Genomic DNA, 26,055 nt, shown 5'->3' on the forward strand with positions numbered 1-26,055 from the left:
ATATTTTAGTAAAACTTTTTCAATAAAATTAAATTTATTTTTATATAAAAAGTTTAAAGAATAAACAAAATTAAAAACTATAATACTATATATATTTGTCATTATTTCGTATTTTTTTATTTATTTTTATTGAGATCTTAGGAATAAATTAGAATTAATTAAAAATATAATTTGCAATACAATTTCATAAATATAAAATTTAAATTATTTAAAGAAGGAAAAATATATTTTTATTTAAAATATACAAAAAAGATCAGTGTTTATGGCAAAAAAAAATCTAACTTTTGCATGCATTAGTATCGATACTATGACTAGGGAGGGAAATGAAAAGTCAACCGTAACTTAAACCAACGAACCAAACCCTTATTTTTACCTACTAATATACATGTGGACCGTCCTTAAATATGAATGCCTTTTTGTCCCTTTATCCATTGTTTTAGAGAATGGTTATGAGATTTTTCTCATCTAAAGAATATGAGATGACTTAGGTTTGTGAAAAAAGAGAAAAAAGAGAGGTTAATTATTGATAATTTTCTTTCGAAGTTGATATGCATTATCAATCTACTGTGCATATATCAACAGATTGATGATCAATCTTTTGGTTAAGTATCAACAACCTTCTTCAACCATTATATTGCATGTGGTTGTCTAATTCTAAGTTATTGGCATTTGCGTGTGCCCGCTTGCATTGCAATTGGGTTTTAGTCCTATATGTATGCGCATGTCTATGTATGTACTATATATAAAAGTGGTTACAGATAAACTTTCTCATTCCATTTTGCCCATTAATTTAAACATTTCCTCTTTTATTTTGATGGCAATTTTGTCATCTCTCTCAATATATCTCTCTCCCAAAATCTCCCCCCACTCTCACTCCACTATATTCTCTCGAATTCCACTTAATTTAGAGTGTTTTAACTTCCTCTCCTTCTCTCCAAATTCCACTTAATTATGGAATTTGAAAAGTTTTCTCAACATCTATTTCTCCTTTCCATATCATTCTTGAGGTTTCTAAGCCTAAAATGAATATCTAGGAATGGTTGAGTTCATTTCATAGAAAACTCTTCATCCATCAATTGAACAATAGTCGTCACAATTGCCAATATATATGACGCTCGAGTAGAGAGAAGAGGAGTACATGAATAAACCAGGACCACATCTAAAGGAGAGGAATCCTAAGATCATACGAAACATGGTTAAGAAAAACTTAAAAGAATGGATAGTTACTACATATACTAACAAGTTGCACCTTCTTTTTCGGTAGTTCAACTCCAAAATTAAGCATACTTGATGAGGATAAAATATGTTTAAAGGACTCGTGTTGGTCCAATGGAAAACAGAGATTCCAAGTGCAATTGTCCGACAACGAGCAAAATAACTAAAATTTGGCCCTAATATGAAAAAATTATAGTGGGAATATTTTGTCTCTTAAGGGTCGTTTGATTGAAGGGTTTAAGAGGTGAGAATTGACTTGGACATATAAAGCTCATATTTGATTTGATTAGAGATTTGAAATGATATGTCTGGAAAACTCTTTTCCATGCATCATTAATAAACCGGAGACATCTTTATCCTGCCAAAAAAAGGTGGGTTTTTTTTTTGTCTGTGCCTTTCTGTTGCTTTTTTTTCTACTATTTACTTTTTCCTTGTGCTTTGTTATTATATTTCTTTTCGTTTGTTTTTTTTCTCTATTATTTCTTTGTTCTTTTCTACCCTTAAATCAAGGTTGAGCAACAAATAAATTCTACTCCTTCAAAAACTTAAAATAAAATTTTAGAACTAGAAAATTGAAGAGTTTTTTAAAAAAAAAATTGTTTAGAATTGTTTTTTTTAATAATTTAACTTAATAAAAATAAATTAACTACCAATTATTTATTTAAAATTATCTAAGGTAATTTAATAGTTGAGAGTTGATTTTGATTAATTTTATAACAAATCTGATACCATTATCTCAACCGTAAGCATATTAATCATTTATTCTATAAATTTAGTGGTGGGTCCAAGAGAGAACTTAAAAACAACAGAGGTGGGAGTTTTTTGGTTCTGGAGCCGAACGCGTATGGTACGGGTCTGTTACTTTTATAATCCTGTTGGTGTTGGGCCCCTTCTGCTTTTAGACCACCCATACCCATACCCATGTGCTTTCGATTTGGACTCCCCAACCTCCTCTACGCGTTGGGCACATCCCACGACTGCTCATCCATTAGAATCCACAAATTCCAGTGATTTAAGATGGCTGATGGCTGCGAATTGGAAGAGGAGTTGCCTAATTTTTATTTTTACTCTTTTTTGACAAGATACAAACTTTTACAAGATTACAAGATACAAACTTTTCATCGAAGTTGCACAGTTGAAACAGCTCAAACATGTACTGTCACAGTTATCTATGTACTGTCACAGATATAAGAGATAAGGCGTCCAATGACCCAATCAGTCCAATGCAAAATCAATTTGGATAGATTGGGTTATAAGTTGCAAACACATTACACCATCATAAACAAGGCCGTATTAAGAGAACTGAATATAATTCAAAATTTGAGCGAGGTGCCTCGCAATTGGTCCACCTAATCATAAAAACACGGTAAACAATTACAGCATTCAAGATCACCAACATGTATAAACGAAATCAAAATTACACATTCCCCTTCATGCGTACCCCCCGATTTGCAAAGTCCTCTTTTTTGATGATGACACATCCTGTTTTGGATTTCTTTTCCTTTTCTTGACCTGTTTCTTGAATGATTTTCCAACAGCAGATGGTTGTTGCTTCAACGCAAAGCTCTTTGCCACATGCCCCAAATGAAGTTTCTTGACCACAAAAATTCTTTTCAACTCACCACGATGAGCAGTATATGCACAAACCCAAGAGCAAAATGCTTTCTGGGCCAGCTTCATCATTTCTGGCTGATGAAAGTAATGAAAACATATGTAAACCCCAAATAAGACTCACAATCATTGTCGTGGTCATCTCCAAAAAAATAAATAAAATAAGAACATGTGAAACACTTAGAGGTGCGCCTCGATACACTTGCTTAATCATTGTCAGTTTTGTGAAGGAGTACCCCTTCATTACTAATAATTTTAATACACTTGAAAACAGGAAAATCATACATTTTTTTATGTGTGCAAAACATACAATAATGCAAAGAAAGGAGAACAATCTCTTAATAGATTTCAGGAAGACTTATGTTGAGCTCAATATGTTGTTACCAGTTAATACCGATGCTAGAATTTTCCTTTTTTGTTAGCTCCCACTTGAATTTGAGATGGTCAAATCACATATATATTATCCTTATATAAGCAGTACTCAATAGAGTACACTGTATGTACATAAAAGTCACAGATGATCTCATCACCACAATCTAATAATACCCTAGAAGAGCTCGAACTATTAAGAATAATAAACAGAGGATAACTACAAAACTCTTCTGTTACCAACATCCAGAGGGAGGTTAAACCTAGTTGTAGTTCAGATCTTCCTCCAAGAACCTCTCCTCACCTTTAAAGACCCTCAGATTCCTCTAAAGCTAAACATTAAACCTAGCTGAAGGGGAATGTACTATACATTAACATTTCAAGTCCTATTTACTTTTTTTTTTTTTTGGTAATTTTACATTTTTAAGCTCAAGGCTCCTACAATAAATAAATAAATACATAAATATATATATATATATATATATATATAAATAAATATATATATGTATATACGTGTGTGTGTTAATTGATAAGAAAAATAATTCTTACTTTCAAAGAATTGATACGAGGGTAAACTAACTAGCAACGGCAAAGAAGAATAAAAAAAGGAAAAAGAAACCCTTTCCTGTTAGAATAAGGAAACCTTACCCATTGGAACAAGCAAACTCTAACCTATTAGAACCTAATGCAACTGGGAAATAAAAGAAAAATAACTGTATAATATAGTTTAACAATATATATACATATAATTCACAAAAATTGATAAGAGTATTTTGCCCTAACCTTTCTCACTTTATGCTAGAGTACAAGAATCAATATTTTTATAACCAGAATCAAAATTAGATGAAATACCTTTAATCTTGAAAACTAAAACTCGAAATATGAATCAATATAAATTTAACATTAGTACTGCTAAAAAGAAGTTGAGATAAAAAAATAAAGTAAAGAATGCTCAATCATTTGACACAAACAATAATAACAAAGGGATTGAAAGACTCATTCCATTTCTATGATTTTCATTCTTGACATATGATAAAACCATAATGAAATATCATCTTTCCAAAATCATACATCATTTTAGATTTTAGAATAAAACCTACAAGTGAAATACCATGGAAGTCAATGGAAGTAAAAATGGAGAACGAAATCATTTTCCTTGCCTTTCGAAAAGTAAATGTTATTCATGAATCATGATTAGAACGATGCACAAACTTCTGAAAAAAAAAAGTTAATTCCTATTGTTTATCTCAAACATCTCTAAATGAAAATTCCAAGAATGATCGATTGCATTGTCAAATCAAAGCTATTGGACAAAATTTTATTCGCCCGGACAACTTGACATGTCATTCATAATCATGAAATTAAGGGCCTTGTCAAGAAGGCTCGTATGCTCTGAAAAATATTGTTTTGGTCAAAAGTGAAGGAAAGAGGGATGGTGAAAAGACTATACCTCAGCAACAACAAAAGATTCAACAGCCTTCTGCAAGAACATGATCCAGAAATGCGACTCCAAGGGGACGAACTTCTCTACAGATTGCTTCCTGCCATGAACCGGAAAACTATCCAACACCTTGACAAGAGGATATTCTGTAAGACATACACCATGGTTCTGCAAATCTTGCAAATAATCTATTTCAGTCGGTTGTAAGAATAACAAAGAATCTCCCTTTTCACCTAGGCGAGCAGTTCTCCCAACCCTGCATCAATAAATAGCATCAGGATATACACATTCAGAAATGTAAATGCTAGATAGATTGGACTTGAGTAGTTGACAAATCAGGCCCCGAGAGCCAACCAATTAGGATTTTTGTCATTTAGAAAAGAAAAAAAAAATCCTTGAACAGAGTTGAACATATATCATCACCTCGTTGCCACAATATTATAGCTACATGTGCACTCAATCAATACTACATTACTGCAACCTGACCATTAAGTCCATAATCATCCTACTCAAGGAAATAAATTAAAGATCACCTTATTTAGGTATTATTTAAAAAATAAAAAATGAAGCAAATCCCACACAAATCCGCTTGAACAAGATCCTCTATTGAAATCCAGAAGAATCTCAGCCACATTAGGAATTCCAGTGGAATTAATAAGATCCAGGGAACACAAGAGGCCATTGAGTAGAGACATTGTGAATGTTCTGGCCAACGATATTGAGGCTCACTTAGAGAGCTGTCACATTATTTCATATCCAATACTAAACACAGAAAATAGTGAAAATAATAAACTGGAACATCATACTAAAAATACAGAAAAATAGTACCAACAAATAGAAACAAATAATAAGGAATTTTATTTTTTCCTTGTCAAAGAGTAAGTGTAGTTACCTATGAACATACTCGATTGCCTCTCCTGGAGGATCATATTGAATAATACATCTAACTTTTGGAAAATCTAAACCCCTAGCAGCAATATCAGTAGACAGAAGAAGAGCCAGCTTCTCTGATTTGAAGGCCTGAAATGTTGTTCTCCGGTCCTCAGGCTTCATACTCCCATGCAACCGGAAAATCTTGCATTTAAGGAACATTTGTTTGAGCCTCATTTCTGATTCCGGAGAAGGGGATAATTTGAAGTCACCAAACAGGGAATAGTGGAAATCTACAGCATCGCATGTTGAGAAGAGTACCAAAATCTGTAAAATGGGTCATGAAAGTAACTTGAAAAAATTAATAAAAATGCTTTCTGAAACAGTAATCAAAATGAAAAGTAAGACCTTGTTTGCTTACTAGGAATTTGAATGGAAATGAATCGGAATGCAAATTAAACAGAATCAAATCAATCGAAATGAGAATGTTATTCTTTTGATGTTGTTTACTAGAAATTTTCTAGGATCAGAATCAGAATTCCTTTGATGTTGTTTACTAAAATTGTCTGGAATCGAAATAGGAATCGAAATCGGATATATAACCATTACTAGTACATTATTGTGCTAATATTTTTTTTACTAACAATAATAATAAATTTTAACTTATTTTATTACTATATTATTGATAGTAAATATCTTTTATTATAACAACTTATTCAATATTAATAAATAATAAATAACTAAAATAAAATTACATCAACTAAAATACTTTTGTATTAGAACGACTATCATTTAATATAAAATATTATTAAATTTTATTATTCTAATATTTAATAATAATGAATTCTATTTTAAAAAATCTATTGATATTAATTAATAAAAACAAAGTAAAATTAAAAAATTAAATATAAATTTATAATATTTTATAATAAAATCACATCAACTAATAAAAATTGTATAAATTTTTATTAGAAGAAAAATTATTAGTATAAATGAAAAAGAAATAATAAAATTATAAAACAATTAATTAAAAAAGTTATGAACCTCACTAATACATGAGAGAGAAAGGGTAGAAGTAGTAAAGTAATCCTAATAAATGTGTGGGGCCCACAAAATAACGAATGAGAATGAAATTGATAAGGATGTAGGAGAGGAATGGGATTACGCTTTTTTAGAGAATGAAATTACAAAGTTTGAGGTGAGTTCCACCAGTTGATTCCATTCCTACAATTTGGTAAACATCATCAAAGGGACTGAAAAAATTGATTTTCATTCATGGATTCTCATTCCCTTGGAGTAAACTTAGCCTAACTAGCTTCGTTTCATAACCATTTTTTTAGACTCTTTTATTATAATTAAGTTGGTAAACACTATCTCCGTCTATACGTTTCTTAATTTGTTATCTACTTTTAAAAAACATTTTCAAAATCTAAGTCAAATCTTGAAATCTAAAAAGAAAAAATCAGTTCTTAAAAACTTGTTTTTATTTTTGAAATTCGACTAAGAATTAAAATATATTTAAAAGAAAAAAGATAATTTTTAAAAATAAAAAAATAGAAAACAAAATTATTATCAAACGAGACCTTGGTAATGTTCTGTTACCCTCAGGCATGCATAGTCATAGAACCATAATATACAAAGAATAGCAAAAGCCACATTTTGTATCCCACATTTATTTTCTTTTTAAATTCAACCTTACAATTTTGAATATGAAAATTTCTTCCTCAAAGTCCGGACTTGAGTATAATAGAAAACTTAGGCTGCAAAATATGTAATCATGCGAAATTCACTTGGTTACAGACCAAATATGATATGAATCTCCAAGCCAAGTCAAAGACTAATCAATAAGGGTCAAAATGGCTTAATGTGGTTTGTATTTAAATAGTTATAGAACTTTTAATTTCCTAGTCTTTTCATTTTCTTGTAGGTCATGAGTCTTTTCATTTCCTCGAGAGTTACGAGTCTTTTCATTTCTTGTAAGTTACAAGTCATTTCATTTACTTTGGCAATACACATTGAATGCTAAGATTACGCATTGAGTTTCTGGTAGTAGATCCATAATCAAAAAAGTGTTTGTGATTGTTCCAGAAGAAATGAAACAAAAGATACGGTAGAGCTAGGACAGTTATTGTATGAGGTCTACCCAATGCTAGATGCAGAGGCGCATAATAGATCGATATGAACATCATGAGTTGTCCCGTAATAAAACCTGTTGTTGCTGATACTTTCTTCTCGATTCCTTCTTCCATAACCCGAGCTCGGAGAAGGAAGAGATAAGAGGGCCCTATGGAGAATGGGGTCAGAAATCCATAATGATAAGAGGACTCTTCAAATGGTTGGAAGATATTTTTAGAATGTAATGAAAAGATCTTTAGAGATTGGAAGATATTTTAGAAATGTAATGAAAAGGAACCTTTAGCTTTTCTTATAGCTAAGAGCTAATGTATATTACAATCTTGTGATAGTTTGTAGGCTTAGGATCATTCAAGTGAGACTTAATCTAGCTTGCTTGTGGAGAGACTTTGGATCTCAAACAAGCAACGAGTTTTCTTGCCTTGAGATATTCAATCAACAAGGTGATGACCTTGTTTCTTACTTTCCTTGAGTTGATTCCATAATCGCACCAGCCAAACCACTCGTTCGATAAACGCTCCTGAAAATGGCAATCCACCTGGTCATGACCCTGAGGCATCAATTGCAAAATAGTCGAATGGTTATTTGGATCCCTCCCAAAACTAGTGCCTATGGCAATCAGAACCGAAGCCGGAAAGACCTCCCCGAGACTAGGAATTTGACTTTTGGCAGAAGGGCCCGTGCAAATCGCCCCTGGAAGCCTACACAATAATAAAGAAGAGTCAAAGCCACTACTCTCCACCCCTTTAGCTGAAGGCACTGGGGATGGCTGAATGGAAGTAACAGGTAAAGAATCTTCACCACCCAAGGAAACCGAAGGACCAAAAGAAAGACCAACTGCAACCCCAGCTGTGCATCTCGCTTTGGAAGGTGAAGAAACTAGAGAAGAAGAAATGATTACCTGGGCCGACTTACCTGGGCTATCTTCACCAAGGCTCGCATCAGGCTCAATCGACTAAATAGCGAAGAAACCGGCTTCGAACCCTCAATCTCCTTCTCTGAACCACAACTCTGATCTTCGACTACTCCCTCAAACAAAACCTTTAAGTCGGCTGGACTCATTGTGTTCAACATTGGCGACGAGAGGAAAGAATCATCGTTGAACAAACTCACAATGGAAGGATCTAACGTCGAAAGGAGAAGTCCTTCCTCAAACACGGGGTTGAAACGGCAATTATCTAATCGTTCAATAATAGGGCCAGAAGAAACCCTAGGTTCGATTAGTGCTTCTGGACCTAGAGACAAAATAGTCTAAGCTTCTTCTTTGGGCCTCCGAGGTAGGTTGCGAAGTGTGTAGTTTCCCAACTTCCTATTTGGGTCTTCCTCTGGGGCATAATCCTACGCCTCTTTCTTTCTGGGCCACAGTGTTGGAGAAAATTCATAAGCGTCTGTTTTTGTGGGAAAAAAACACTTTTTTTTCTAAAGGGGGGAGATTAACTCTCATTCAAGTAGTTTTAAGTGGGATTTCGACGTACTACTCCTCCCTTTTTAAAGTTCATGTGGCTGTTTGTAAGAGCTTGAAAAAAATTACGAGAGACTTTCTGTGGGAGAGGGATGGACGAGGGGGTGGAGCTTACTTACTTAGTTGAGGGATTGCTTCCAAGCTGTTAGAGGCAGGAGGTCTTGGTATTGGGAACTTGAGGCATAGAAATGATGCGCTTTTGGTTAAATGTTTGTGGCGTTTCGTCCAAAAATCTAGTGCCTTGTGGTGGAGGATTATCGTAAGCAAGTATGGACCGCACCCCTTTGAGTGGGTCTCTGATAGAGGGCTTAAGGTTTGCACGAATAACCCCTGAAAGGCTATCTCCTTAGGCTTTCCTTTCTTCTCTCAATTTTTGTATTGTGTTGTTGGGGATGGTCATTACACTTATTTTTTGGAGGACCTTTAGGTGGGAGAAAAGCCTCCGTGTTCGTTACTTCCTCACCTTTTTTGCTTATCGGATAGAAGCTTGCTTCCGATGGCCTCGGTGCTGAGGACTAGGGGGAAGGGTTGTCTATTTCCTTGGGCCTCAGTCTTTAACTGACAGAGAGGCTAGGAAGCAGCTGAGTTGATCCATCTGCTTTCTGATGTTTCTTTCTTTCGTGATAGGAAGGACTTTCGTGCTTGGTCCTCTAATCCGTCTAGGGATTTCTCCTTTAGCTCCTTCTTTAAACTTTTATGTTCCCCTAATTCTCCCTCTACGACCCCAGTGTTTGTCTCGCTGTGGAAGGTGAAAATTCCGAAGAAGATTAAGTTTTTCGTGTGGCAGAAGTGTTTTTAAAAGCTTGAGGCACACTAAAGTGCAATAGTCGTCTGGAGCCTAAACGCGAGGCGCACTATATATAAAAATACATAAAAATATGTGGCGTAGAAATTGGTTGTTGTGAAAGAATTACACGAAATTGGTTGCGGTAGAAGAATCATAAAGATGAAGATTGGAGATTGTAGTGTAGCTGCTACTTGCTGTGTAGAAATTGTGGAGAGCAGATTGATTCCATGAGGAAGAAGGAATAGAAGAATAGGAAAGGAAAGGACGTGATTTGTGAATCTTAATTGGAGGGAAAGAATCAAAATGTAAAAATATTCCCTAATAATAACAGATTCTGGGCTTTTGGCCCATTTACAGGCTAGCAGCAATAGAAATTTAAAAAAACCCTAAACGCAAAGGTTTATGCGTTTAGGGTTATTAGTTTTATTTTATATATATATAATTACAAAATTAATGCTTGTCGGCAGCCCAAAATTAGAAAGAAAAAAAAAAACCCTAAACACAAGGGTTTCTACGTTTAGGGTTTAGGTTTTTTGCTTTTTATTTCTTTTTCTCCAAAAGCTCGCAAAGCACAGAGCTTGTGCTCTGCGCTTCTGGGCTTCAATAGAGGCACACGCTTAAATCGCAGCTCCTTCATTTCACCTCGCATAGGCGTGCTAAGGCGCACACTTTTTAAAACACTGTGTGGCATGTCTTACTTGGGAAAGTCAACACCCTGAATTGTATTCAGAAGCGCTCTCCTTCCTACTTGGGGCCGCAATGCTGTATTCTTTGTAAGCGAGATTCTGAGGATCTCGATCACATCTTATGGCATTGCCAAGTCTCCCTGAATATTTGGGGCTGGTTCTTTCAGACCTTCGAGGTTTCTTGGGTTTGTCATAGAGATTGGGGGACTATGGTGGAGGAAATGTATCTAAGGGCTAAAGGCTTTTGAGATGTCATTGAGAAATTCATCCATTGAGTGTATCTTTGACTACAACAAGTTTCATGGTCATCCCTGGCTTGCTTTATGAACCTTGACTGAAGGGGAAGGTGCAAACAATCCACCAAAGCACCCTCGAACCAATGGATTGGTTTCGTGAGGGTTGGTTTTGGAGTTTATCGACTGGTTTTTATAAAAGGGAAGGGGTTGGGTCTCTATAGTTTGAGGTATATTCTTCGTATCTAGGTATCCTTTGATAAGGGCAAGGGCAGAAGACCAGCCAACTTTGTCGGCACCTGAGGGTAGCATGAGACGATTCTTTGTTCTATTGTTGTCCAATTTGTTGATCTCTACGAGGTAGCCTCTCTTGTTGTTGAGGTTCTCTACCTAAATAACATAATTGTCATTTTTGTGTTCTTTGAAGAATTTTTGGGTCAGCAACGTGTCGAGGAAGGAGTTGGAAGTGTCGACCATCCAGGCTAAGGAGCACCAAGTTAAAGAAAGGGAGCAAATATAATTCCTTCTAGCTTCTAAAATCCTGGCTCTAGATCCTTTGAATAGTTCATCGACAGCTGTGATGAAAGTCTTTTTTTCAATGGCTATGGAGCAGCCGGAGCAATCCTAGTCTTTCATGGCGATCAGGAGAGGAGGAGGTGGTGTTGTATATCTAGGAGAGGTGGTAAATCCTTCAGAGTGTTGAGAAGATCTTTATATTCACTGAGCAATAAGGAAACATCTCCTTTTTCGTGATCAATGGCCGTGTTTCCATGTCTCCTTTACTTACGAGTGCCCATCTCATACTGTCAGTCCTATCCTCGAACTTTTGTCCTTGGATGATTGTAAAGAGTTGAGATTTCTATAACCTTGCAAGGGCTAGGATGCCAGTCAATCTAGAGATTGTGCAAACACAAGTTTCTTTGAAACTATACTTTTCCTACTTCCACCATCAATAATAACATTACAAACACTTCAATTAATGGTCCAGTGAGTTCTGAACAAATTGTGTCTTTGTGGGTGAGTCTCGGTTTTGGGAGTCAATAAAACTTGTTAAAGAACACAAGAAAGTTGATCTCTTTCATCGGGTTCGATGTAGGCTACATTATACCCATCTTCCTCATTTATTGATCTTCAAATTCCTCCTCATCAAGAAGGGCTACTGCCTTTCTTTGTGGACATTCATTTGAAAGGAATCCTACCTTCCCACATCAAAAGCACTTTTCCAAGTTAGGCCTATTATACTGGTTCGTATTTTCTTGGCCATTTGTCCATCTTGGATCTTAACGCCCTGATTTTGTCGTGAAGATGGAGTATCCTTAACTTGTGGATAGGTTGAATTAGACGTACTTCCTTGCTGGAAATTTCTTGTGGTGTCACCACTGTTTCTGCATGGTTGTTTGTCCCAAGCAATGCGTTTGTGACTGTGAGCAAGTTGTCTTCTTTCGATTTTCTTCTCAATCTTATTTGCGAGTTGGCTTTAATGAACTTCCACAATATATTCATGAGTTGGCTTCCAAAAATAGCTGATAGGTTGGAGATCCACTTAATCTTAAATATCTTCTTATAAACTATCTACAAATCTTACGAGCACTCAACCAATGGAATTCTTCCGTATAATCAGCTATAGATTTACTTCCTTGGCGGCAATGTGGATATTGGAAATAAGAGTAATTGCTCATAATTTGCGAGCAACAAATGATCTTTCATCGAATGTAACATATATGGCTAGCTTCGAATGGGTCTCCAACCAAATCTCCTTCAATTTACTTGAAGTTGTTCCCACCAAGCCAAAGCTCCAGCCCTAGCTTTCAGAGCAGCGAGCTTGACCTTTGACCTTCTTATCTTTCGGATTATTCATGTCATCAAAATAAATTTTGACGTTCTTGATCCAATCCAATAATCCCTCGAGATCAATTTTTCCACTGATTGTTACAGCCTTGTAAGGGCTAGGATGCCAGTCAATTTAGAGATTATTGGATTGGATCAAGAACGTCAAAAAATTTTTTAAACTAAAACTAGCCATTGGTTGCTAACTAACTAACAACTTAAACTAGCCGTTAGTCACCGACCATCTCGCCTCTAGCCTCAAGGTGGGGTTCCACCTTTAGAGTCTCTTAGAGTGGTATAGAGAGCAACATGAGTTTTATTGTATTTGTATGCTTTATTCTATAGCTATGCAGAAGGTGATAAAACTAAAACCTTTTTTATGAGTGATAATACTAAAACTTCCACACAAACACAAGTATCGTCGTCTTTACCTTCTCAAAGGATTCTCCCTCAAACAAATACTTCAAGACAGAAAAAAGCACAGGTAACCGAGAACCACATGGCACTGCAATGAAAAATTTAATCACAAATTTATACGTTACATGATGCATGAATAGAAGGGCAAAACAACAAAAGGGGCCAAACAAAAACAAATGGTCTGAGCCAAAGTAGAAACAAAAGTACAAAGGGATGCACTGAATATTTAATTCAATGTATGAGTAGCATGGATCTAACCCCTTCTTATCCAAAAAAAGCATGGATCTAACCCTTTGTACTCATGAATATATTGTGGAAGTTCATTAAATAGAACTTCAATCAAATTACCTTGCACGTAACTCTGAACTAACTGGGTTGGAATTTTATAATCTCCAATTGAAAAGCTCTCTCTCTTTCCTGTTGGCTCGGCTTCATCAGTTATGTCATGTCTCAAAAATCGACCACGTTCAAATGGTTGAAATTCAAGGGCATCGTTGCCACCATCAAGACCAATCACAATAGGATTCTCTAAACTAATTTTGGCAAAACGATTTATATTTTCATTTAGGGTGGCTGATAAAAGCAAATTCTGCCGCGGGAAATCAAAATTTGAAGCTGCATCCTCCTTGTTGACATAAATATTCTTCCTTGAGCCCAGATGATCCAGTATTTCCTCAACTTCTTTGCCACATCCTAATTCGAAAATTCTGTACAGAAGCATAAGTTTCAAGTAAAAGGGTGAAAAAGAAAATGACTAATTCAGAATGCATTGTGCCGCAAATCAGAGAATAGCCATACCTATCTGCTTCATCAAAAACTATCCAGTGCAAATTAGAGTACAAAAACGATGATGTATTCTTTAAGTGATCCAAGAGCCGACCTGGTGTTGCAACTAAAATTGATATACCTGAGCACAGACCATGAAAATTTGGCACATTAGTCAAAGCAGAAGAACAGTTCATGAAAGGAAGGGTGTATCTTGACTTGATTATTGTTTTATAAAACAAGTTGGTTGCATCAGAACAACCCGACAAACTCAAAACTTAAATTCCAATTCACATATTATTTGAAGAAAAGTAGCGACGGCAAAAAACAAGGTCAGAATCTTAATTTCATTTATTATAACCTCGACGTCACAAGCCCACTCTCCACTAATCCCCGGGAGGCTTCACCCACCCCAAAGCCAACATCGAAAAGATAACAAGAGTTCCAAATTATTAAGTTTTCGACCTAGGGGCTTGACCTAGGACTTGAGGAGCATCTCAAAACATCCCAAGCCCTTAACCTTTGGGGGATAAAATGTAAAATGAACAATTATGAATGTTTGAAACTTCAGGAAATAAGAGCTAATCAAAATCAGCACAATAAGTTCTTTTTTTTTCTTTTGGGGGGTGTGGGGGCACGGATAAAAAAATCAACTTTCATGTAAGCTTATTGCAAAAATTTAGCACTATCAGTTATTTTGTCTCACATTAATCTTGGAAAATTGCTAAGGGTTTGAAATTACTAGTGTGACCATATTCCAAACCAGCGAAAGCTGATAAGGTATTAAAAAAATAAAATTTAATAAATGTCTATCTCGGTTGGATTAGGAAAAATGGGGACCATGGCCTCGCTCTCTCCAAACCCTTTCCCTAACCCTAGCCGTCGGCCATGACCCGCCGCCCGCCACTCTAAGTCTTCACGCCGTCCGCCGCTCGGGTTTTCTTGTCCAACATCCTTCGTGAGCAGCTCATTTTCGTTGGTCGCGCTAGGGTTTGTTGTCGTGCTCTGTCACAACCCAAACTCTGTCGTCTGCCGTCGCGCTTCTCTGTCGTTTCCTAGCGCCGCCGCTAGGGTTCGTCGTCACTCTTCTCCGCCGTCCGCTGACTAGGGTTTAGTTACAGAGACCGCTGCCAATAACTAGGGCTTCCATCACTGTTGCTCGCCGTTGTTGACAAGGGTTCAGTGCCTAGGGTTCCGCGGCCAAGATTCAGCACAGTCCAGCTTAGTGCTTTTTTACATGGAATACAGTTACTGTGTTGAGAATAGCCTTTTCTGCATTTGGGTTGAAGATGAGTGCTTTAATATTGAAGATATTGTCGCAGAGAGATGTTGCCTTTGAAATTTGACCATTTATCTTGGTTTGAAAATCGGTTGGTTGAATTACTGCAATTACCAGAGCATGAATACTTCTTTGCACATGAAAGAATTGAATCCGGTACTTGTAGATTGAGGAAATTCAGAGTCAACCAAAGTAGATCGAATGCGTGGTTTGGCCTTCAATTGAGGGAAGAATAAAGCTTGTTATTTCTGCGGGACCAAGGAAAACTGGTTGGTTAGCCTTTTGGGATATGCTGAAGGTTTGTTTGATTCATTATGCTATGAAAGGACATCAGCAAGGTATTTTTGGGCCTTCTCACTCTGAAACCCTAAAAGGTAAGTTACTATTCAATGTAGGAGGGACACTTTATTGATGGAGAATAAGGAGGTTCATTCTAAAGGTCCTTGGAGATAGATTGGGACAACATGATGGTCGTCACGAAATTTAGTGCCTTAGACAGTTGGAAGGATATAGATGTGGCTCTAAAAGAAAAGTTCTCTCAAGACTGTCATATTGACCTGTTCTTGGCATATAGAAGGCTTTTAAAGTTTGAGGATGGAAGATTGTTGAACTCAAAGTGGGTTAATGGCTCGTGGCGAAAGGTAGAAGAGTTTCATTTAAAGCTAGAGAGATGGAGCTCTAAAGACCACACCAAGAAGGAAGTGGTGGAATGCTTTGGAGGTTGGGCAAATATTTGTAATTTAAGGAATAAGCAATTCTTTAAAGAAATCGGAGTTCAACTTGGTGGTTTAAAGAAGATTTCCTACAAAACCTTAAAACTCTTGGATTGCTCAGAAGCTCTGATTCATGTGGAAGAGAACTCGTGGGGTTTCTTACCGGCATCAATAGAAATTAACACACAGTTTGGCAGCATTGTAGTTCGCGTGAAGGAGGTTGAGAGTTATGAGAAAAAACAGAGTTTGATCTCCAGTAAGATGTTGGTTGCAAGATCTTCAAATGTACTAAATGTTCAAAGGCTTCATTTGCTATTGTCAAAATGAAGAGCCTCCTCAAGGGCTTTTATTCGATAAAAGAAAAGATGAATATGAAGTTTTCTCTGAAAATTCAATGGGCAGCCCAAATTTTCTTCCTATTTTGGAAAACATTTCGCCAAAATTTTTGTCTAATCAAGGAAATGAACTAAGAAAAGAATCTCAACCTGAAGGTGTTAAGGTAACCAAGACAAACGATCTGGTTGTTAGCAGCCCTAGTTTTAACCCTGATTTATTGCCGCCTAGGATTTTTATTCCTCCCCTGCCATTTTTTATTCAAGAAAAAAAAATGACTTACCAAGGTTAATAAAGGAAAATGGAGAATTCCAGAAGGACGGTTCACCTCTCAGCCATGGTATCATTAATTCATGGTATCATTAATTCAACAAGTGAGCAGTCAACTATTCTTATCAATGATAATGTTTTGTCTGATGATGAAGAAGAATTCCATGTTAGTGTCAATAGTGAGGATTCAGCAAAATTTTTGGAAGAGCAAGAGGTTGTTATTGAAGATTTATCATAGGTTTCCCTAGTAAAGGATTTTAATTTACTTTTTGCAGAGGATAACGACCAATTACGCTCTTCTGCAAAAATAGATACCATTTTTCTCCTTCTCGAGAGCAGCCTTTGGTAGTTGAAAAACTTCTTGCACAGATAATCAAAGTTTTTTTTAAATATTTTGAAGATGTAGGCCTTACCCTAGTTCCAATCACTGAATAGGTAGGCTTAATTATGGGCAACAGGTTTTTGGTTGGTTCCGCTTTACAGCAGTTTCGAGAGTTGAGATATTATATTTTTCGTATCTTCTCTTGGTGGAGGGAGGTTTCAGATTCTTTACTTCTTCATTTTGGCGATCAGTTTGTGTTAAGTGATTGTTTTGGTTTCCTCCTCAGCAGTCAGTGGCAAGCTTTATTGATGACAATTTTTCAGCATCTGTTCTTGGACTTCAGATCTCATCTATTTCATAGGTTTTTGGTTTCTATGTTTTGATTGTTTTTCTATTCCTTTTTCGCTTCCTTTTGGAACTTGTATCCTTGAACTTTTTTCTTCCTTTTCATATTATCAGTGAAAAGTTTGTTTCTTGTTAAAAAAATAATAGTGAAATTTAATAATTTCATGAAGGTGAAAATAGTTATTATCTATAACTATTGTTGTTAAAAAAAAATTAAATACTTGATTATTAAAACATGAAGATATTAACAAAACTATTTAATATTTAATAGGAAAAAACAAACTTATTCAATATTTTAATAAAAAATTGCTTGAAAAAGATTCAGGAAAAAAAAAAAGTAAGAGACAATTTTTTAAAACATTTACAGTGCTATGACTAAGATTGAAAAACAGCTTTTGAAATACTGCCATCCATAAGTCATGAAGAAAATACTGCCAGCTTTTTTTGGAAGAGTTAATTTGTCATTTGAAGAGAGATACTCCATGCAGCCCTCACTTCTTCTCTTTAGTCTCTTCTCCTTCTCCTTCTTCTTTTTCTTCATTCTTCTTCTTCTAGACTTCACTTCTTCTTCCTTTTTTGTCACTTCTTCTACCTCTCATTCTCATTCTCATTCATTTTCTTCTTCATCTTTCTGACTTTTCTTATGTTCCTCTTGCTTTAACCTTCTTTTTTTTTTTAATGCAGCCTTTTGATTCGAACTTCAAAGACTTGAAAATAAGAAAGAAAATAAAATCAAAGAACTGAATTTTCTTCCTTTTTGCCTAGGCCAACACAAAACTGCTAGAAAATAAAATCAAAGAACGGATCCACTCAAAGTATGAAGGAATTTCATCAACGGGTGAAAGCCTGAATGGTTGAAGCAGCAAAAGAAACAAAACCACATTGATCATCACGTAGCCTCATGAATAGCAACAATGCTAAAGCATAATCACATCTTCAAAGCTAGCAACAATTTCTTCAAAATGAAATCTCCAATGACTAAAGCAAGGCCATAAACTTTCCTCACTTCCCTATAAACCAACCAACTCTTAACATGCAACCATTATCCATATCAGCCATCAAATTTTTTTCACAAATAGAAAAAGGTTCCCTTTGCTAAAGAAACTCCAACAGCACTAATCTCAAGATGATGGTCGATAGTTCAGTACTATCCAAAGAAGAGGACTACACCAAGGGCTTTCCCAAAAAGAAAATACACTTCTCAAGAAGAATTTCCGACTCGGGGAGAAATTTTTTCTTCAAGTTTGCAGTTAATCCCCACGCTGAAGACTGTCGACCAATTGAATCCCCAGTTACCTCACACGAAGGATTCCAACTTCACAAAGAAAACACAAATTCAAGAAGAATTTCCAACTCGGTGAGAAATTTTTTCTTCAAGTTTGCAGTCAATCCCCATACGGATTAACTTGACACATTGAAGACTATCAACCAATCGAATCCCCAGATACCTCACACGAAGGATTCCAACTTCATGCAGAAACTTTGGCTTCTTTTCAACCCACCCATTCTCTTTTCCTTATCTAAACCAGGGGTCTTCAAACGAGTTGGGCTTGTTCTCTTGGTTGTAAGGCTGAAGGCCTCCCTTCTAATTACTTGGGAGCTTCTCTAGGAGGAAACTATGGAAAGGCTTCTTATTGGGATCTGATAGTTCATAAGTTCAAAAAGAAAATTGACTCTTGCACTTTCAGTCTTAAAAACTTTATCTGTCTATGCATCTTCTTTGTTCAAAGCCCCAGCCAAGGTTGTGAAAGAGATGGAAAAAGTTTCGGTCCTTTCTTTGGAGCGGAGGGGGAGTCTCATCCACAGAGACACTTAGTTAAGTGGGCTACCTCCTCTTTACCTAAGATCTATGGTGGTTTCGGTATTGGTGGCTTTAAGCAAAGAAATGATGGTCTTCTTCACAAGTGGCTTTGGAGGTTCTCAACCGAAACTTCCGCTCTTTGGAGGCGTAGTATTGCTAGCATCCATGGAAGACCTTGGTTTGAAATTGCAAAATTTGCTGCCTCCTTTTCTCAGGTTTGTTCGGTTCAAAGTTGTCGACGGACAAAGGATCAACTTTTGGAAAGACATATGGCTCAAAGATTCACATTTTTTTTTTAACAAGAAACAAACTTTTCATTGATTTAATGAAAAGGAACAGAAAATTGTTCAATGATACAAACCCCCGAAGGAGTGAGAAAATAAACAAAACGGAAAATAGAACAACAAACAAAGCAAAAAGGACAAAAGCTAAGGGGTAGTTATAAAAACCTCCCAATTAGAACAAATCATACTCGGAGAGTAATTAACAATAACATTGGAAAGAGCACACCATTGAGAAGCCTTAAACTTTGCTAGTAGGAAAACTTCAACCGAATCTCGACATTTCCCCTTGAAAAGCCTTTGATTTCTCTCGAACCAAATATCAGACAACAAGACTCCATGACACCAAAGAAAACCCGCTTTTGACGCGAGACACGGGCCAATCAATAGAGAGTGAACGTTCTTTGCGACTTCAAAATCAAAAACCCAAGAAACCTCAAAGATTTCGAAGAAAAGCCTCCAGCAAGTAGCCGAAAAAGAGCACTAAAAGAAAATATGTTGCTGGAACTCACAAGACTTGCCACACAGAGAGCAAATGGGAAGGAAAAAACACCGTAGAAGGGTTCTTCTTTTGAAGAATATCCACTGTATTAACTTTGCCAAAGAGGAGAATCCAAGTAAAGACATTTACTCTCTTTGGACCTTTAGATTTCCACAAAGCACCAAATAAATCCTTAGGTAAAGATGAAGAAGACTGCTGCTTGCATAAAGATGATACCGAAAATACTCCAGAAGGTTCGAATGACCAAAGTCTGCTATCAGCTTTCTCCCTAACCACTGCCAAACTAAGTAGCCTAGAAACGCTGAAAACTCTTCAAATTCATCATCTTTTAGGGATCTCCTAGTTTCAATATGCCAAGCACGAGAAGTGGAGTCCCAAAATTGAGAAACTGGGACTAGGGGTGTTCAAGGAACCCGACAACCCGACGAACCCAACCCAAACCCATAAGGATTGGGTTGGGTTGAATCTAACATTGGGTTGGGTTGGGTTGGAAAAATCCCAACCCGACCGGGTTGGGTCAGGTCTCGGGTTGACCCTTGAAAATCCCGAGTCAACCCGACCCGACCCGAGATTATAAGGTTTTTTTTTTTTCTATTTCATTAAAACCATTGATTTTAGGTTTCAATTCAATCCTCTCCCTTTTGAATCTTTGATTCTCTCTCTTTTCTAACATTTTCAATTTCATCTTCCTCTCCCCCATTTCTCTCTAATAAGGTGTAAGCTTTTAATATTGTTGAATTAGGGCTTACATGTTGGTTTCAATTTGGATTTGGACTTGATAAACTTTGGATAATGTAAAATTTTAAAATTTGTATTAAATTAGGACTTACATGTTGGTTTCAATTAGGATTTGAATTAGTGCTAAATTAAGATTTTGATTTTTCTATATATTTTTTGGTCCATGTTATAAACAAAACAAAAGTAAATTAATTAATCAATTAAAAAAAAAAAAAAGAACCCGACAACCCAACTCGAATTTATTGGGTTGGGTTGGCCATCGTTTTACAACCCGACGATTCCCACAAATTCCCAACCCGAAAATTCGGGTTGGTCCCAAAAATACCCCCAACCCGACCCAACCCAACTCGTGAACACCTCTAACAGGGACATTTGGAAGAGACGAAAGCAAAAAGATTTTAGGAAAACAAACCTTTAAAGCCTCCTCCTTTGCAAGATATTTTCGAGATTTGTACAGTATTTCTCTTAAGAAGGATACTATGATGGCTGATTGTTGGGTCAACAAGTCTTGTGACTCGAATTTAAGCTTTAGAAAGGGCATTTGGGATACTGAAATGAATAGCGTGCTTTCTTTAATGGAAGCATTGAACTCTTTTAGAAAAGGTTGCAGGAGGATGAGATCATTGGACCCTCGATAGAAGGAAGAAGCCTTTCTCCACTTGCTCTCTTTTCTTAGATTAACAGAAAGACCGCCAAAGATTAGAACTTCTTTGATCAACCCAATTTGGAAATTCAGTTGCCCTAAGAAAGTCACAGTTTTTTTGTGGAGGTTAACCTATAAAAGTCTTAATACTCACGAGATTATTCAAAGAAAGCTTCCTAATTGGTGTATTTCACCCACAATGTGTAGCTTTTGTTATCAAGCTTCAAAAAGCATCGATCATCTCTTTTTACACTGCTATTCAGCACGTGATATTTTGTCTTCTGTCCTCAAAAAAATCGATTTGGCTACCTGCTTGCCTAGATAAGTCAAGATTGGCTTACCGAGGTTCTTCAAGGGTCTTTCAAATGGAAAGCTAATGTCCTTTGGGGTTGTGCAGTTAGAGCCACTTTTTGGTGCATTTGGAAAGAAAGAAATAGTCATTTTCAATAATAGGCTTCGATCCTTCGATTCTTTTTGTAATTGTGTACAGATCACTACTTCTACTTGGTGCCTTTTTGTAATTACAGTCTTTCTATGCTTATCCATGATTGGAAAGCCGCTCTTCATTAGCTCTTATGTGGCGAGGGTTGCTTGCCTCATCCCTCGGCCCTTAGGTTGTTTTTACCCTATTTTTCTCTATACACGATTCTGTTTCTCATACAAAAAAAAAAAAAGGAATAAACACTGAAGTAGGGAGCTTAAAATTCTTTTGAGTTCATGATAAATAAACAACCTTAGTCAAGAATATGTAGGTGAGTGCAACGTGAGTCATATACATGGCTCCTATCTATTATTTGGTGTTGTCACTTTTTAGAAGATGGAGTGAGAGGAACCTTAGTAGCTTCCGACAAAAATGGAAACGAAACAAACTCGACGTGTGAAGAAGACAAAAAACTGAGAGGGAGAAATATAGTTGAGTTTTGAGGTAGATGGACAAAGGACAAGCACTTGAAAAAAGCTGGAAGGATAGATAGATGAAACGTGAAGGAGGCCAGAGGGGAAGGAAGGTGGGAAAAAGAGTGAGAAGGAAAGGAAGAGACAGAGAAAATGAGAGAAGAGAGAAGGGGATGAGACAAATAGTAAACAAATATTTTCTTAAAAAAACTAATACGCAGTTTTGAGAAACTAGCAGTGCCACTACTGATTTCTTGAAATGGCTCGGCAGAAAGTCATCTAGTAGACTGAAGCATCATATTCTACGTTTTTCTTAAATCAACAAATCGGTTCGTCGGTCGGTCTAAAATCTCTTTTTCGACTACTCCAACTAACCAATATCCACCATAATACGGTCTACTCCAACCAACTAATGTTGGTTTGGTCGATTTTGGTCAGTCAGCTCAGTTTTTCAACATTTATGTGCAACCCTACTTATAGAAAGTGTAAATTTTCTTAAGTTTAATGGTCTGTCTTCTTTCAACTTCTCTTCATTCTTCCTTCCAACTCTTCTTCTTCTTCTTTCGACTATTCATAATAGTCTTCTTGACTCTTCTTTTTTTTTTTCTCTATTTCTACAACTTTTATTCTTCTTTTTGTTCTTCTTCCGACACTTCCTTCTCCCCCTCCTTTTCTTTTTCTTCAGCTCTTCCTTCCCCTCCTCCTATGCTTCCTCTTCATAATCAAAGACGAGCACCTTATAAGGTATCACTCAGGCGCGGTAGGCATGCTAGCAATCCCATTTTCCATGGGCGCACGAGCGCCTTGGAAACACTGATATCAATGGCGTTGAACTTGTTATTGACATGTTCATGCCATTGTTGACCACTAGCCATAATTTTTCAACCATAATCATGACTCCAAGGGTCAAGTAGGCTAATACTAGTTGATATTGTCCAATAATCTTGTTTGTTTAGTAATTTAAATATCCCTGATAAAAACGATAGTAGAGTTTTTAAACATTTCATTACTAACATACTTATTAGTAACAATTATCACCATCCAGTTATTACAATTTTGAGGTTGTTATGCTAAAACTTGAAAGGAATAACACACACACGTAAATGGTCACATAACAAAGCTACCTTACATCAATGAAATGATAATTCCATAACTTAAACAAGGAATCTCCTACCTTTTCGCAACCTGGCTTTCTCCTTTGACCGACTTTCCCCACCTGTTATGTAACCAGGAACAATCCAATGATAACGATGTATCAACTTCTGTATAGTTTCATAGACCTGCATGCATAGCTCCCGCGTCGGTACAAGAACCAACGCTATGGCCAAAAAAATTTCTTAAGACTCAAACATACAAGAGAGGTATGTGTGTGGATGAGAGAGAGAGAGCGAGTTCAACAACATTATCACCAAATAAAAGTTTTTATTTTTTATTTTCTTTGACAAATAAATACAATCTTTCACTAATATTTGGAAAGTTATAAAGCTGCCAATGAATAAGAGTTTTCAGCCCCTTAGACATGAAACCCGTGATCATGGACATGGCAATGGGTATCTTACCCACCCATATGAATTGAGCAATTGTGAACATTTAAAAGATACTTTGAAAGTAGAGCATATTAATTATAGACTTGGAGAAAGCTTAATTAAATTATGACAATGCCGATTGGAACTTTTCCAATGCTATTAAGGAGAAGTTTAATCCCAGTTGGAGGTATTGAATTATTAGTTGCATCTCCGCTCAAAAATTCTTAATTTTAATAGAATATTTGTTTCGTAGGCTTAAGCCAGTATCATTGAAGATTTTTGTGGGAAATAAACTATGTTCACATCACACGCCTTCAATTTGAAAATGTCATCTTGATTTGTTAGGTTAATGAAAAATTAAAGAAGATTAATACACAAAATCATTGAGTCTTCGGCTCAAAATCAATCTCTTAGCAATACTTTCGTGATAGGTTTAAATTGTTGTCAAAAGATCGAGACTAACTTGGTAGCAAGGGATTCTTGTTCAATACGAAAGTGGTGTCCCTCCTTAAATGCGGGAGGCTTAGAGACTGTCATTTTTTCTTTTTCTTTTTCTTTTATTCTTTCTAGGATATATAAAAACCTAGAGATTATCAACTCAAAAATAAAAAGAAAAATATACAAAAGCGTAGATAAATTAGGTCTGGTTTCTAAATGGAATTGGAGATCACATGAGGAGGATAATAACAAGGTTACTTACGAGTTGGCTAAAAGAAAAAGGCTTCTTTGTCAAAAGGTGGAAGATTGGCTCTTTACTCATCCATTCTAAAAATCTACCTACTTATCTCACGTCAATTTTTATTACTCCCAAGAAAGTTACAGATATTTTGAAAAGGATTATGAGAAATTTTCTTTGGGAAGGCACTAAAATGAGTCGTTTTGGGTCCGTTTGGTAACGTTCCGTTTTTTTCGTCTTCAATTTTATTAAGAGACCTACGCATTTGAAAACCATTAATTTTTCTGGTTTCTCATTTTTTATAAACATCTTCAAAATTATATAGACATTTTTTCAACAACAAAAACAAGTTTCTTCATAAAAAATGAGGAATAATAAATAAGAAATGGGTCTTTGCTTCCTCTTTTTCCCTTTTCCCTTTCTTTAATTGTAAGTAGGCAGGGGCAGAACTGAGCGAGAAAATATTTACTAATATTACGTACCGAAAGTTCCATCAGCCCGCTGAATCCTACGACCGGACTTCTGCAAGTGATGGATGATTGGAACCAAATACGCAATAGTTTTGCCAGTACCCGTGGCCGCATTAACAATGCTATTGAATGAAGTTAAGAAAACCTACAGAACCACTACAAATATCAAAGAAAGATACGCCATTTCATGAATTTCTACATGGTAAAGAAAGAATCAATATAAACACTCACGCATGCGCAAGCACGTATATATCAATTAAAATAGTTATGCGCAAAGGATACACGTGACGCCCGGACAAGATAGCCCGAATTGCTTGAGCCTGTACAAGGGTTGGTACTTCAAATCCCATTTTCTCTGTCGCAATCGAAGAAAAAAACCACACCGAAAGATGCAGGCCGATATTATTATCAATGCAATTAACCGGAGACGGTAGGCTCGCAAAAACTACTAAAGTAGAGTTCTAGGGTGATTAGCATAACAGAAGGCAGATAACAAATGGAGGCGGTGGAGGAAGTAGAATAAAGTCGGCACCCAACACACCTTGGAGTTGGTCGCATAAAGTAGAGTGCAGACCGAGGCTAGAGAAAGTGCAAGAAGCAAAAATCTCGCTCTCCCTACCCATTTTCTTCTTCGTCGTCTTCACCTCTTCGTTCATAAATTTGGTGCTGCTATTCATCGCTGGAGCGCGGCCTCACCTGCTTCTACGTGCGGCCAACCTTCGCCCAGGCGTTTCTGACGGTGAATTCCTTTTGCTCCAAGGCCCGTTGGACTTGGAGCGAAGATTTAGGTTTTTCTTTTTAGAAAAAATATTTAGGTTTTTATACAGAATAAAATAAAATAAAATAAAACCTATATCCTTTCTTTTAAAAATACCTAGATACCTCTATTCTTTCAAATATTTCAATGTTACCATCAACATTTAATAAATATCTTAAAAATATACTTTGAACCATCAATATTTCATACAAATTTTAAAAATATACTTTGAACGTACTTCCAACGAAAATTTGACACGACAAAATTTGAAACGTGGTAATAAATGCCTCAGTTAAGTCAAGTCAATAAAATGTGAATAAATGTATGGATTTACATATATCTATAAGTATTCAATAGAAATAATAGTTAGATCAAATATTGCAACATAATTTAAGAATACAGTTATTTTAGGCGCAAGACATGATTTGGTGGGATAGGTTAAAAAATTGAACCAACCTTTGTGTCCTCTCTTTTTATAATACTCTTTTTACTGCTTTACCATTTGCTACTAATTTTAGGTGGTACGTTTTTTTTACAGGATAAATTAGTTGTAGGTTGATTGTTAAGACTAAGAGAATTTTTTTTAACAAGTTGAACTTATATTTAATTAAGTATACAAATGAAATTCCCACTTGTTAGAAAAAAAAACTTCCAAAATTGAGTCTCTTAAATAATTACTGAACTCATTT

The 26,055-nt window shown here is 36.0% G+C and overlaps 1 protein-coding gene across 2 annotated transcripts; it reads right to left on the bottom strand.

Moving 5' to 3' along the window:
- Positions 1–2,422: 2,422 nt before the first annotated feature.
- Positions 2,423–25,402, bottom strand: LOC111021936 (P-loop containing nucleoside triphosphate hydrolases superfamily protein). Of its 2 annotated transcripts, XM_088127805.1 has the most exons (10): positions 25,151–25,402; positions 24,892–24,964; positions 24,622–24,731; positions 23,112–23,255; positions 13,850–13,958; positions 13,400–13,758; positions 13,066–13,139; positions 5,529–5,833; positions 4,646–4,892; positions 2,423–2,904 (listed from the first exon to the last, which is right to left on the bottom strand). In XM_088127805.1, exons 1-10 carry the CDS (start codon positions 25,284–25,286, stop codon positions 2,647–2,649), a joined length of 1,815 nt encoding a protein of 604 aa, XP_087983931.1. In that variant the 5' UTR covers positions 25,287–25,402; the 3' UTR covers positions 2,423–2,646. The 2 variants fall into 2 exon arrangements, with proteins under 2 accessions (XP_087983931.1, XP_087983932.1); XM_088127806.1 differs by lacking the exon at positions 24,892–24,964 and having other exon boundaries at positions 23,112–23,217; positions 24,622–24,754; positions 25,151–25,289.
- Positions 25,403–26,055: the final 653 nt, after the last annotated feature.

Source organism: Momordica charantia, assembly GCF_013281855.1.
Source record: "Momordica charantia cultivar OHB3-1 chromosome 8 unlocalized genomic scaffold, Mcharantia_2.0 BLBB01000008.1, whole genome shotgun sequence".
Classification (NCBI taxonomy): Eukaryota; Viridiplantae; Streptophyta; class Magnoliopsida; order Cucurbitales; family Cucurbitaceae; genus Momordica; species Momordica charantia.